General features: G+C 39.7%; 1 protein-coding gene across 1 annotated transcript; it reads left to right on the top strand.

The window, feature by feature from the left end:
- The first annotated feature begins 4,387 nt into the window (after positions 1 to 4,387).
- LOC131689169 (uncharacterized) lies at positions 4,388 to 5,167 on the top strand. Its single transcript, XM_058974077.1, has 4 exons — positions 4,388 to 4,545; positions 4,609 to 4,695; positions 4,761 to 4,829; positions 4,901 to 5,167. The coding sequence occupies exons 1-4, from the start codon at positions 4,447 to 4,449 to the stop codon at positions 5,060 to 5,062; spliced, it is 417 nt and encodes a 138-aa protein (XP_058830060.1). The 5' UTR covers positions 4,388 to 4,446; the 3' UTR covers positions 5,063 to 5,167.
- Positions 5,168 to 15,621: the final 10,454 nt, after the last annotated feature.

The following is a 15,621-nucleotide window of genomic DNA, read 5'->3' on the forward strand; positions in this document are numbered from 1 at the left end:
ACGAATGTTAATACTGAGCAAAATTAGATTAGAAGCTATACGGTTACGTTACAATGTCTTAGTTAATATCTTCCTTGGGAATTTGGTGTGATTCTTTGTTGAAAGGACGATTCCTTTACCGGATTAGAAGTCAAACCAATAGATTTCTGTGGGATTATTTTGAAATTATTCAATTACATAAAATTAAAAACTTTTTCTTGGTTTCATCTTGTTTTATTAATTTGAGCCGTTGAAGCAGTTTGTTAAAACGTTCCCTATCAAACTCGTGCTTATCGCATAGCGCAAATTTCAAAATGTCGAAGTTCGTCGCCGTGTCACGTAAGCAAAACTTCGAGTCCTAAGTTATTTTTCAAAGATTTACAATCTGGTACCAAATTCGATTATGATACCGGTGGGAATACCGTGTTGGAATCGTAATTCGGTACTAGGGCGCAACTACCAAAACGTGGAATCTTTCAATCAGAACGCGATCCAACGCTTTCCGGAACGAATCCGTTGGATAGTTTTTGCTGGATGAGTGCATCCTCGATGTAATCGGCTACTACTGATTCGTAAAGTGTTAAATTACCCTTACTGGCCACCTGCAATGATGGCACCTAACCAATTAGGTTTACGTCGAAATATGTATAACTCGAATGGTCCACTCACGTAAATATAGATGGTGCGATGGAATGTTTTCTTGGGGGGCATTACCGCATCGAGTTAGTTTTACAGAATTAAATAATTTTTTCAAGACCTTATAATAGTAATGGGACATTGCAAGATTGACAGTTTAGCGAGCTTGTTTACATGGTCTTAGAATATAAAAGCAATTCGAACCAAGCTTTGTTCTGGGTGAAATCAAAAATTTTCAAAGTCCATGTAAACAAACTCTCTGAACTGTCAGAAATGTGAGGTTATACATTTTCATACAATGTTCTATAGAAAACTGTCAAAGATACACACTCGAGTTCATTTGTGACGTCACCGTAAAGTAATGAACTTAGTATCGCGATTCACCACTTCATTTGCAGTGTTGCCGATAAAGCAAACTGAAATTTGCAAAACAGTGCTGCCGAAACAGGTATTTCGAGTCTCACCATTCTTGATTTGGTGAAAATATTACTCAACATTCTTGCAATTTTCAATTTTCAAAAAATCAATTAAAAATCAGGGAAGGTCCTAAAAATCTCATTTTACCGTGAATGGTCTTAAAAATATGATATCTTTCGATCAAAAATAAGAAAAATAGGGGTTAGGTCGGACAAGAAAGGTCTATTGAAAAGTTTTCAAACCCGTTTGATTGCATGTATATCTGTCCTAAAGCAGTTGTCAGAAGATGGCGATTTGGTGGCCTACACATCATTCAATCTATTGATAACTCGTCAATAAGTTTACGCAACATCAACTTTTTCTTGGCTATATGTATAACCTAAATTTTGGTAATTACAATTACGATTGTGACGACATACTAAACGCAGCTGCTGGAGTTGCTGTCCAAAATTGGAATTCGTTGTTCCGATACGATGGAATGTGATCAATTTAATGCAAAGCACCTTCTTTAGTAATTTTGAATGAAAAGATTGATCTGCTTCAGGGTAGTCTGCAGTTACTTCCGATCAAATGAGAAAATATTATATATGGAATCCATTTCCGTCACAGTAGGATCAGCATCATTTCGAATTAAGTGTGAATCAAAATGGAGCAGATAATGGACGAATTGTGCAGCGATGGATGAAGCCTACCATCGATTTCCTGTTACGGGTAAGTATCTGGATTGCTTGATCGTATCCCTTCAAAAATCCTGCCTGCATCCTTGAAAGCGACATTCAAAGAGTTTGGATGCGCATGATATTGAATAGATACAACGGTATGTATTTCTTTTCATACATCCAAAAATTTACAGATATTACAGTTACGGTATACGGTATAACAAATAAGACGAAATATGCATTCGATGCACCGACCAAATATTTCTGCAGACGTTCTAGGAATATTCCTTAATTTAAAAAGAGCGTTAAGCGTGATATCACTGCAAACCATCCCAAGTTTAGAAACAAACACACATCCATTTTTTTAAGAAATTAACGCAATTTACATTACTAATTTGCTTGCAAACCCTTTCATTCAAGGTCTAACTATTAAAATAAACTATAAAAAGAACTGTTAAAAATCTGATCAATCGGCTCATCGGTAGCAGAGATATCGTGCGCATCACTAACGCTACTGTAAGGAAATGCTTCGGTACAACGGCGGGCAAATTAATCAACATTCTTTAGCAGTGTTTTGAGTAAGGCTAGGACTATATACCTACAAAATTACGAAAACATCAGTGAGCCTAAAAATATATTGTCCATTGATCTGCAAATCAGTTGCAAAAGCACAATCTGCATTCACTACTTACTCCAAATGTTTGCCGGTAAAGATATTTCCTACAGAATTTCATTCGCAGAACCTAAGTCTTTTGGAATAAATTAAAATTCTTTTTTCCCGGGATTCCCGAATCCCGGGAATGAGAAAACACAATTTCCCGGGAATCGGGAATCCCGGGAAATCCAAAAATTTTGGTATTCCCGGGAAATAAATTCCCGGGATGGAAGCTCTAGCTATTTCCAAACGAAAACATATTATCGCTATAATCCCAATTAACTCTGACACCTCTTTGCATATCTAATCATGCAAGTTCACTTTTTGTTCCCAGAAAAGCACTTCTTAGTCCATCATGTGCAACTTCATCATACAAAGTAAGATATGTGACCATTTTGATGGTTCAAAATCTGTTTTGAGATCGGTCCAAAATATGTTTGCAGCAATGGCACAAAGAAAGATCGATGTTCCAAAATATGCTTTGTTTACGGTCCAAAATAAAGTTGGGTGGTCCAAAATAAGAAAAAGGCGCATTTACGATTTGTTATTTTTTCGCTATTTAGATCACTACATATCCAAGAAATGGTAAGGCCGTACATATTAGCCTATTCAATAATCAACATTACGTAACCAAATCGTATTTTTCTAGCTTTTTTCTCATGACTTCCAAAGGCGGTCCAAAATACCCATGTTATCCTATTCTATATGGGCTGTTCTATTTTACATCAGTTTTATCGAACACGTTCTATAAAAACTCTTGAAGTAATTAAATTACCATTTCGTTACTTACTGGTATACCACTACACCTCGCAAATACCGCCAACTTATCCCGGGCCGGGAGAAGTTGGCGGGCTTCCGCACCACATATTTATGTTTATAAAAATAAAGGCAATGCAAATGTCAAAATGTTGCCAACAGTCTGTCCTTTTATGCGACGTTTAAATTTTGCACGATATACCTACATATTATACTGTACTCCTTGTTTGAACTTGCGTCATCACAAAATGAGATAAACAGAGGAGCGTCCACCCTATATATTCAAATGAGACCACTAGGTTGAGTGATGTTTCCCAGTTAAACTCATTCCGGAACCGGTTCAGATTTCTGAATGGAGTCAGAATGGATTCCAACTCAAATGCAACAACAGATTCCGACTCAATCGGTTTCGGAATCGGTTGTTGCATTGGAGCTAGAGTCCATACTGACTCCATTCAGGATTCCGAATCGAACTCCGAATGGTTCAACCAAGTTAAGTTAATTAGAGCGCAATTTGGTTTCAATGAACGTAGCAAAAGTTGAGTATTTGGTTTAAGTGTTAAGAATTCAGAACTATGTAAAATTTTTATTTTAATTAAGAAAAGCATAGCGGCTACAGCCGCATGGTAATGGGAAGGGGACACGCGTACTTGCCAAATGTATTTAATGCATGATTTGGTAAATTAAATTTCGAATTTTGGAAATTTCGCATTGCCTGAAATTCGTTAAGAGTGGCGAAGAATTGTGCTAATTATACACAGAAACTAATGAAGATGTTGCTCAAGGAAGCCACTGCTCGTATTTAATTAAACAACTGACAACTCCATAATGATTTTCTAAAATAAGTATTGAGGATAGGGTTCCATACACAAGCTTTTCTACTGGATTACCTACCGGTTGAATAGAGTAAGCACGTGCGGCACGTGCCTCCACCTGGAGCCGTCAGTGATTACACCACTTAGTGGATTAAGATAGTTTTTTTTACATAGAAATACTTTCTAATCTTGGCTAACTTTGGTATTGTTGACCAATTCACTACTATAGAGGAGACGTTAAAGTTTTTCTTGAAATGTGAAGAAGTCAGCTGTAAATTTTGCTTTAAAAAATTCCAGATGAATCATTGCAATTAACTTGAAAACGATAAATCAACGGGCATGACAAGCTACATGTTCATAGCAGTTCCGATCAAATTTTACAGCTTCCGTAGTTGTCACCTAGGCTGATCTCCGCAACAATTAAATTGTCACCGCTAACAAGCCGCTGGATTTATCTATACGACCAATCTGATGAATGAGCAGCGTATAAAAAGGTACACCATTTCACGTTGAGCTCATAACTGTTAGAATGGATCGGTCAAACAAAGGATTTTCGTTGTCGTTTCTGGCAGTTTTAGCGCTGCTAAGCATATTCTCGGCAACTAGTGGGGAGGAAGTGCATCAAAGAGTAAGTCCTTAAAACAACAAAATAGATATAATAACGTACAAATGTTTCAATTTCGACCAATAGGCCAAGAGAAGTCCACAAATGCCCAACTTGCCACAACCACCCACTCCACCAAGTGGCTTTCCGAGCCCAATGTTAGCACTTCATCGAGTAGGTTCCATTTACTGTATTCTTTAAATGTACATAGTTGCCTAAATTAAGTTTAAACTTCACAGATTGCAAGACAGTCGCCACCCCAAGGACCACCTAAGGAGACACCTACATCACCACCAGAAGCAACGATGGTCAGAAGTCAAACGTAACCGTATATTGATGGGATGAATTAACTGGACACACAATCTCATCTCCCTTATAGATCTATCAATCGGAGCTTCATCGCCAAACACGCGAAGCTTCAGACGTAAATATGATGAGTGGAAAGAAAATGGGTGGCAAAAGACGAATGTTGGTAGCCGAACCTCGTGTAAAACGCGATGCACGTGGAACAGGCGGCAAACTTCCTAGCCGCGGGGGATGAATTATTAGAGACTACTAAACCAATTATGTTTATTTATGGGGTTTATTATATATAAATTTAATCTATTTTCAGTATTTCAGTGATAAAGCCTACAATCAATCCAAATTAGTTACCACCAAATCGTTTCACTTAATCTGAAATCCGACTTCTTTTGTCAACCTTATTAGACCGTTATTATCGAAAACAAATTTTATCAAACCGATGAACGCCAACCATTTGGAGAATCCAAAAAAAAAATATTCTTCCGGTCTTTTCAGTTACATCTTTCGGTAATCCTAATTACAACAAAAACCTGTTTTAATCCACCTAGCGGTGCAATTGTGCCTTTCTCATTTCTTCATAGGACTCCATGTTCAATAAAACTGTGGAAATGTCTACTACATTCTTAATACACTTTGCACTTACACACAATGACTCGCCAGCCACGAACCTGATGAGCTACGTGTCGACGGTGAAACACTTGAAACAAAAAATATAATCTTTAATTAGCACCCATTTTACTAAATTTTGTATCATTTTGATAGTGGTACCAGTTTAAATGAACAGTTGCTGTATGGCCGCACTTTTCAACCCGCAACTTCGCAACCAGAATCCCGATCGAACCGAAATCCGAAGCAGCCGATGGGAAAGTTGTACCTTTCATTAAAGAGAGTTTGTGCAAATCGGTCCAGCCATCTCTCAGAAACAGAAGCAATATCATTTGCCACACAAACATTCTCCAATCTTGTCGAACTGAGTCGAGTGGTATATAGGACTCGGCTTTCCGGGCCTCGGTTAAAAATTCAATTTTTGGAGCGATTACATAACCTTTCTATATGAGAAAGGCAATTTGAAATCATAAAAATTGCCCCGTGATACCGAGAGTGGAACGAGTAAAGTGATTATGACGCATAACCAAATACATCACGTGGTTTCCACATCGAAATGTATTCCTGTCGATGTTCTCAAGACGGAAATTGTTCAAAATTGTTTCATATTTTCTTACCTATAGTTGGGTGTTACTAAATTAAATGTCTCGATGTATAAAATCTGATCAAATGTATTCAATAGGTGTAAATTTGTCGGTCATTGGAAGTTTAAAGTATGCTGGGACAGAAACTACGGAATCTGAAGATAATCTCAGACCGTTTTTGATATGACATGTTTAAAGAGCCGCTAGTTGTGCAATTATTTATTAATGATAATAACTACATATTTCGGGTGCATCAGGATTCAGCTCCGTATTATGGCAGCACAACAAACATACTTTCGCGTATCAACTAATAACTCGAAACTACAGCCACTTTATACACAGACTATCGCGAAGTGTCGAAAATTGCAGCCGAACCATGGCTTACATATACTAGGCTAGCTCGTTAGAGTGTAAACATTTGACGAGCGCGCGTCATAGAAATCATCGGCGAAAACAATTACATGAAAATCATATATTGTTTGCTGCTAACGAATGATCGGCACTTGATAAATCTCAAGGAAGCTATGTTGATATCCAAAACCTTTGCTGTGAACAGAAAATTACTGTGGAATATGCTTTCTATGGCATGCAGCAAAATTCCCAACTTACGCTAATAATCACATAGATCCACTGCGTCTGGTGTAATTATGGCGTAATGTAAGTCAAGAATCCATTGCATACTATTTTTTCCACCGTAAGAGCTCAAATATTGTTAACACAGAGAACAGACATGCTTGATCGAACAAAAATATTTAAAAAACGTGTGTAAACATTTGAATTAATATACGATAAACACTAGCGCCGTCACACCAATCTATCCCAACTATCCGTCAAATCGATTCCGGAACCGGTTCGAAATCCTGGATGGATTCAGCATGGAATCTAGCTCAAAGAAAACAACCGATTCCGACTCTATCGGTTGACGCATTTGAGCTGGAAATTATGCTGGAAGTCCGAATCGGTTCCGGACTAGTTTGACTGGGTAGATGAATAACCGCTGTCAATGGACGTCTGTTCTCTGTACTATAAGCTTTATACAAGCTTTGCTAATGCTTATAAGCACTACGAATTTTAAGCATTAAAACAGGTCGTATATGGGTATATGAGGCTCTATTGTAAAGCTTATAAACCTTATAGCTATAAGCCAGATATGGTAGTCACCGATGCCATTTTAATGCCTGTTATAGTTGACATTTCCATTACTCTAAATAATAAATTCCAAATCAAAACAAATATGGGACACATTGTAAGTATAGGAAACCTTATCAGCTTCCGAGGTTTTAGCATGTCATCGTAAACAAATTAAAGGGCACAAAACCTTCGAGCCATAAAATGATATGGTAAATTGTGATGATTTGTTTCAATTTAGTATACATTTAATGATAGTTTAAAAAAATATGACCAAAACCTTGCACCCAATTATAAGTATAGTCACAACAGAAATCGCTCAATTTAAGAACGCCAAATATCAGTTAGATTAGCCAACTCCCAAATGGATCAAACGTCAAGCGCGCTGGAGCAAAGTAATTTCCAAAACTTCTAAAGGCAGAAGTTCAAGCCAGGAACTACGCTGTACACGCTCGTAAAAAGTTACTCAAAAATGAGTTTAATCCCACCCATTTTCAGATAAAGTGGAACAACCCTTAAATTGAGTAATTCCGGAGTTACTCAAATTTGAGTAAGCCAGCCTGAACCAAAAACTGAGTAATTATTACTCGGTTTTTGAGTACAATATTATCTACACTAAACCCAAAAGTGCTTCACTAGTACTCAGATTTTGAGTTCAACATTGCTCAAATTTTGAGTTCAGTACAAATTTAACAAAACCAAAAATTAAGTAATTATTACGCAGACTTTGAGTTGAACATTACTCAAATTTTGGGTTCAGTAGAACTTCAACAAAACCAAAAATTGATCGATTTTTACTCATATTATGAGCAGAAGCTTACCCAATTTTTGAGTAGACAACAAAGCCAGTTGTAATTCCTCAGTTTTTGGGTAGAATATTACCCAATTTATGAGTGCAATATTTCATTAAAACCCAGTAAAGTTCAGCCGGAAATGAGCCGGAATTCCAGCTGTTTCCAGTCAGTATTCCGGCTCCAGTGACACAACCGATTCTAGTTAGAATAGGTTGTGTCACTGGAGCCGGAATACTGACTGGAGCCAGCCGGAATTCCGGCTCATTTCTGACTGAACTTTACTGAGAAACATCCGGATTATGACTTGCAATTCTGAATGGTTTCTGTAAGAAGAAATCGACATAGATCTTTCATTAGGGCTTAACCCATTATAACCCAGGGGTTTCAAAAAGTGAGCCAAATGCAGTGATATCTTCAATTCCACCAAAAAATGTATCAAGGATTATGGGAAAAATAAAATCACCGCTTAAAATGGTTTTGAGAATGAAAATATCTCGTGCAAAAAAATTCGTACGCTTAAATAAAAACAACAAATTTTAAGTTGTTTGACATATTTCTTCGGATTTTCTGATAGACAACACTTCTTTTACACCTGTAGGAACGTTTTGTCACATAATGGAATTATTAGCACGAATTCCAACAATAAAATTCAATTAAATGTATTGCTTACTTTTCAGCCGCCATTTGCCCCAACTATACATGGTTCAAAAATGTAAACAAAATTATAAAAAATGGCAGTTGTCTTGTTTCACAATGAAACATGAGGTGCAATGATCCCATTAGTGCAATAAAAAAGCAGTTAGATGCCAAAATTCTGTAGTAAATACGCGTAAACCGATGGATAGTTCTGCGTATGAAATTTCATACGCTAGGATATAATGGGTTAAATCGCAAATGTAAACAAACTGCGTTTTCGCTATTATGACATTATGCGACAAAAATACTACAAGATTGAGGTGAAAATTAGTTAAAATGGTTTTTAGTTCGATTTATAATTAAAGAAAACAAAACGGCGAAACATGCATTTTCTTCGAGATTTCGACTTAGGCCCTGTCATAATCTGACATCATTGTCCGCCGGTAGTTCAGTGATTGTGTTGGGCCGATGGTTGCTCGGCTGAAGAGTGCTGTCGCTCCGCTGCTGCTATTTGCAGTGCCGCCCGGCTGATAATAGCGCGGGTGAAAGCTGCTCGCTGTTGGTTGCTGTGTCCGAACCGTGAATGAGCTGTTTTGGATTGCGCTGCTCAATATATGAGAGGGCTCTCCGTAACAGTCAATCGCTTTCGCTCGGTTGCTGATTGGCTGGTGGTAGCGCGGATGAAAGCTGCTCGCTTTTGGTTGCTGTCCGTCCTTCGCTGCGCCCGAAACGTGAATGAGCTGGTTTGGATTGCGCTGCTCAATATATGAGAGGGCTCTCCGTACCAGTCAATCGCTTTCGCTCGGTTGCTGATTGGCTGGTGGTAGCGCGGATGAAAGCTGCTCGCTTTTGGTTGCTGTCCGTCCTTCGCTGCGCCCGAAACGTGAATGAGCTGGTTTGGATTGCGCTGCTCAATATATGAGAGGGCTCTCCGTACCAGTCAATCGCTTTCGCTCGGTTGCTGATTGGCTGGTGGTAGCGCGGATGAAAGCTGCTCGCTTTTGGTTGCTGTCCGTCCTTCGCTGCGTCCGAAACGTGAATGAGCTGGTTTGGATTGCGCTGCTCAATATATGAGAGGGCTCTCCGTACCAGTCAATCGCTTTCGCTCGGTTGCTGATTGGCTGGTGGTAGCGCGGATGAAAGCTGCTCGCTTTTGGTTGCTGTCCGTCCTTCGCTGCGTCCGAAACGTGAATGAGCTGGTTTGGATTGCGCTGCTCAATATATGAGAGGGCTCTCCGTACCAGTCAATCGCTTTCGCTCGGTTGCTGATTGGCTGGTGGTAGCGCGGATGAAAGCTGCTCGCTTTTGGTTGCTGTCCGTTCTTCGCTGCTTCCGAAACGTGTATGAGCTAGTGCGCGTTAATACTTTCGCTTATATAGAGAGGACCTTTCTCTTTCCACCAATGAGCGACATGCAAAGGAATACCTTCCGCTAATGAATAATGAATATAATTCGGAATATTGATTTCTTTACGATTCCCATATCAAAGACACCATATATTTTTCAAACTTTATTTGGTATCACATCTCTATCCTACAATGCTGTACTCTTCTACTCTTTAATCAAATATAGTATACAAAACCATATCGTTAAAACGAGATGGTTTCTTTGAAATACGTTTGGGTCTATTTCCACTTTCATAGTTCTCTGATAAATCATCATTGTGTACTTCAGGAAATTCAACTGTAGCAGAATACTCACTAGTGCTACATGACTCGGTACTACTTTTATCTTCACGCAAGAAAGGTACTTTTTTCACATCTTGCACGTTCCTGGAATATTGGACACCTCTATCGCTGCATACAATAACCTTTGCTCCATTTCTAGTCAAAACCGTGTAACACTCTTCGGAAAAGGTTGGGACTCCTTTTTGCTTTGAGGTTTGAGCCAGAAGCACTTTATCACCAACAGCAATATCCGAATCCTTCGCTCCTCTTACGAAATCGGCATACTTTTTGCTGACGAGTTTGGAAGAAGCATCCTTTTCGCGTATATCTGTTCGATCCACTTGATCACGAGGAAGTGTTTCCCACAAAAACGGGAATGTCCCTCTAAATCTCCAGCCAACAAGTAACTCGAACGGCGTTATTCCTAGTCGTGAAAGCGGTCGAACCTTATTATGCATATGCACATATTTTTCTAAAGCTAACTTCCAATTGATGTTGTCAAGTTTCGCCGCGGTCAAAGCATCTTTTAAACCTTTGTTTTGGCGTTCTACAGCTCCATTTGACTGAGCGCTTAACGGGATTGATTTTCGAATCCTAACACCTCTGTTTTCCCACGTGCTAATAAAATTTTCGCTTTGAAATGGTGGCCCATTGTCACTGTGTATGGCGAGGGGGTAGCCCCATACCTCAAAAATTCTACACAAGGCTTCATTAGTACTATCCGCATCTATCTTCTTCATTTCAATTACGTGAAGGTATCGAGAGTAGGTGTCTACAACTACTAGAAATTCTCCCGAGCCACAATCTTTAAAAGAAAAGAAATCTATCTGCAGCACTTCCCATGGTCCTTCGGGCAATTCACGGCTGGTCAACGGAATAGGTGGATTTTTTTTGGAAAGTCGGAAACACGTTCCGCATCCCTTAACGAAACTTTCAACTTGTTTGGCCATCCCGGGCCACCAGAAATAATTCCTCAGAATTTTCTTCATTGATGCCGCACCCATATGACCTTGGTGAGCTGAAACAAGCGCCCTATCACGCAGTTCATAGGGCAAAATCACTCGGTCCCTGATGAAAATTAATGCTCCCAACACTCTCAAATTTTTTGCTTCCGATTCATATTGTCTTAAACCTTTATCCCAGTGACCACTTCTAATAGCTTCGCGAACTAGTACTAGATCAGAATCTTTTTCAGATGCGCTCTCTATATCATCCCACGTAAACTCCATTGTTCCGGTATCCAAAAAGTATAATAAGTGTTTTTCATTTGAGTCATCGAATGGTTCAGTCGATTGAGACACTGCCACTAAGCGGGATAATGAATCTGCCACATTCATTTCTCCCGGAACTCGCTCAACCTTGAAGTTGTAAGGCTGCAGCCTTAGTGCCCATGCTTCAGCCCGCGAAACTGCCCTTTTTCCAATTCTATGCAGCCCGCCAAAGATGAATTCGTTCGATTGCGCGTCCGTCCGGATTATGAAGGATATGCTCAACAGGTACACTGAGAATCGTTCAACGCCCCAAACCATTGCTAGGGCCTCTTTCTGAGTTTGTGGGTATTTGCTTTCAGCTGATGATAAGGCCTTTGATGCACATGCGATAATTCGAGGTTTTGAGCTAGCATCATACTGTACTAGAATGGCTCCTAGTCCATGTGGTGAAGCATCCACGAATAATTCTGTCTCGTCATCACGATTGAAATAGCCCAGAGTTTTGATGAGATTCCCCGCATTAGATTTCAATTGGTTAAACTCATCCTCCAAATCTTGATTCCAATAAAATGCGTCTGCCTTCGCCAATTCACGTAAATGACGAGTCTTGTCCGCTCGTTTCGGAATGAATCTTTCTATAAATGTAAACAAACCTAAAAAACTTTTCACCTCCGCTTGGGATTCGGGTTTACGAGAATTTTTTATCGCATCGATCTTGCTCTCTTCCACTTGCCATCCTTCAGTTGATAGTTTGAATCCCAGAAATTTTACTTCTTCCTGTCCAAATGAGCATTTTCCATGATTAATTTTTACATTATGCTCTTCGAGCTTCATCAAAACTTTTTGTAAATTTTGATCATGCTCTTCTTTTGTTCGCCCATATACTAATATATCATCTAGATAGTTGATAGTTCCTTCACATCCAGAGAGTATTATAGTTTGCATTACCTCTTGGAAAATGTCAGGTGCATTGGTCAACCCAAAAGGTAAACGACAACATCTGTAAATTCCATCACCCGCAAAGAAATTCGTCAAATGTCTTGACTTTTCATCCAATGCTATATGGAAAAAGGCGTTGGTCAAGTCAATCGTGGAGAAAAATTTCGCTCCATGTAACTCCAACAAGATTGACTCGAATGTTGGCATTTTAAAAGGAGTCCTATAAATACATTTGTTCGGACCGCGCAGGTCGACGACAAGACGAATATCGGATTTTCCTTTTGGGATTACTAATAAGGAAGAGCAAAAGCTTTTGTCCATATCCGTACTAACTTTTTCAATAATGCCGGATTCTAGCAATTCTGCTAATTTCTTTCTCGTTAGCTCTTTGAAGGCTGCAGGAATGTGTGTGTAAACATTTCTCGAGGGTGGCATAGAATTGTCGTAGTTCAACGTAACTGGCGGTACATTAAATTTTGGGAACATGGATATGTTTGTTCCACTAACACTGTGTATGGCGACAAACTCGCAACGCCAGCTCGAGTCATTAATTCCTACCACTGGCACGTCTAGACCTACTGTCAGTAAACTATATCTAGTAGCCGTATTGAAACCAAGAAGAGCCCTTGCTTCCTGCACTACATAAAATTTTTCTATCGTAGTTGGCCTTTTTTCCGAAACAAAAAGTTCCGCCGAAAAGGTAGCCAACACATTAATATTACCTTGTGACGCATATGCTCGTAGTACCTTATCCGATTCATACTTTAACTCGTATACATTTTGCTTCGCTACTTCATCCTGAAGAATTGTGTTGAACGACTCGAATGTGATAGTGTTGACCTGTGCACCAGAGTCTATGAAAAATTGAACTTGGATCCCAGCAACATATGCCGTTATATATGCACTTTCATCGTTAGGTACACAAGATTCAACTTTGTTGATATCTGTCGACAAAGAATGAAGCACCTGTAAAATGCACGGTATGTTATACAAATGAAAATATGTTTTCTTAAAGTTCAACTCTACTGTTTCATTTATTTTAGTTCAAAGTATTATAATTCACTTCAATGAAACAAGAGTAATAATAATTCTTCGCTATTCGCTATCCACTTTCATTACCTTTGTTTGCTCCTCGTCTTCTCCCGTATTTTCAACAACAGCAATCTTGCTTGGAGGCTCAGTTTCTTCTCCAGTCCAGCGCCGTTTGTGAGATTCAGGTTTCACTTGTGATGAACATGCTCGTGCAATATGTCCACGGCGGTCACAATTGCGACACACTTTGTCACTATGGAAACAATCTGCCGGGGTATGGTAAGCGCTCAAGCATCTCCAGCACGACTTAGCAAGTCGTTGATTTTTCATTGGGCCGCGAGAAAAATCTTTACCACGATTACCGCTGTATCCTCTAGAAGGTTCATACTGACCGCGACGACGTTGCCCGTATTCATTCGGTTGATGTGTAACAGCTGCTATTGAGGCCCTCGGCTGATGGAGTCTACGATAATCATTTTCGTTCTCCAGCTCCACTTCTCGGATGCGTACTTGATCCACCAATTCGTTGAGTGTTCCCCCATCGGTAAGAACTCTATAAGCCAAAGTTCTTACGCGGCTATCTGTAGATCCTCTGGTGACAGTTCGTGAAATGGCTTCAAATTCTTCATCTTGTTTGTAGTTGCACAGTTTCGATGCCGCTGCAACCCGTTTCACGAACTGAATATTAAGTTCGCCGCTTCTTTGCACCATGTTCGCCAGTTTGCTGCGCTGAGACAATATGTATGCTCTTGAGCCAAAGAAGGCATCCAAACGAGCAATTGCGTTTGAATATGGATTCTGCTTTTCGTCTGGCATTCCTGGTTGGGTGGTAGTACCGTCAAGCAATTCTAGTAGTAGTGGTCCTGCTTTGATACGGAACAAATCAATCCGAGTCGACTCGTCGGTAGCTTGAATTAAGTTCATTGATGCGGCTAAAACATTTTTCCAATGATCGTATACTCTTTTGTTGAGTTCTGTATCGCCTGCTGGTGGGGCACACTCGGGAATATTCAGGCTGGTTATAGACATGTTACTCATTGTCGTGAGTAGTGTTTCGTTCCCATTGGTGTGCTCTTCACGCATCGTACTCGATCGTGCTTTACAGAAATCATTATTCTGACCCATTGCAGCCAAGGTGCGACTCAACTCATCTTTTTCCTTGCGCATCCTTTCCAGTTCTGCCTTCATTTCTGATAATTCTTCCATCATTTTCTTGGAATGTTTCTTTGTCGAGTTTCTGTAAATATGATACAATACTAATATCAGCTCAAAAGATATTTTTAAAATTATATATTTTTGAGATCATTCCATTTTTTTTTACTGAGCATTTTCTTCGCCATTCTATCGACGCTTTTTTTTTTAAATTGGAGTTTTGAACACTCATTGATTTCGGCTGAACACTTTCTTTTCTAAAGTGTTCAGTAATATATTCCACCTTTTTCTATTGGAATATTAACGAGTCTTGTAAAATATATTCCACCTTCTCTATTGGAATATTAATAAGTAGGTATTCATAAATATATTCCACCTTCCCAATTGGAATAATATCAGGTTCTTTTTTTTTTTTTGAACTCATTCTTTCCTAAAAAGCTCAGGTATACATTCCACCTTCTCAATTGGAATATATATATAACTATTTCGAGAACCTATAGTGGCTCCAAAAAATATCTTACCTTTTTTTGGTAGAGCTGGTGTTGCCACCGACTGCGCCATTGTCGTAATCTGACATCATTGTCCGCCGGTAGTTCAGTGATTGTGTTGGGCCGATGGTTGCTCGGCTGAAGAGTGCTGTCGCTCCGCTGCTGCTATTTGCAGTGCCGCCCGGCTGATAATAGCGCGGGTGAAAGCTGCTCGCTGTTGGTTGCTGTGTCCGAACCGTGAATGAGCTGTTTTGGATTGCGCTGCTCAATATATGAGAGGGCTCTCCGTAACAGTCAATCGCTTTCGCTCGGTTGCTGATTGGCTGGTGGTAGCGCGGATGAAAGCTGCTCGCTTTTGGTTGCTGTCCGTCCTTCGCTGCGCCCGAAACGTGAATGAGCTGGTTTGGATTGCGCTGCTCAATATATGAGAGGGCTCTCCGTACCAGTCAATCGCTTTCGCTCGGTTGCTGATTGGCTGGTGGTAGCGCGGATGAAAGCTGCTCGCTTTTGGTTGCTGTCCGTCCTTCGCTGCGTCCGAAACGTGAATGAGCTGGTTTGGA

This window comes from Topomyia yanbarensis, chromosome 3 (assembly GCF_030247195.1).
Source record: "Topomyia yanbarensis strain Yona2022 chromosome 3, ASM3024719v1, whole genome shotgun sequence".
Classification (NCBI taxonomy): Eukaryota; Metazoa; Arthropoda; class Insecta; order Diptera; family Culicidae; genus Topomyia; species Topomyia yanbarensis.

What these genes read in the sequence shown, in the direction of transcription:
- LOC131689169 (XM_058974077.1), top strand. Translation starts at nt 4,447, where the DNA reads ATGGATCGGTCAAACAAAGGATTTTCGTTGTCGTTTCTGGCAGTTTTA. An exon ending in GGGAGGAAGTGCATCAAAGA is followed by an intron (nt 4,546 to 4,608) that starts GTAAGTCCTTAA and finishes TTCGACCAATAG; the next exon opens with GCCAAGAGAAGTCCACAAAT. An exon ending in CAATGTTAGCACTTCATCGA is followed by an intron (nt 4,696 to 4,760) that starts GTAGGTTCCATT and finishes TAAACTTCACAG; the next exon opens with ATTGCAAGACAGTCGCCACC.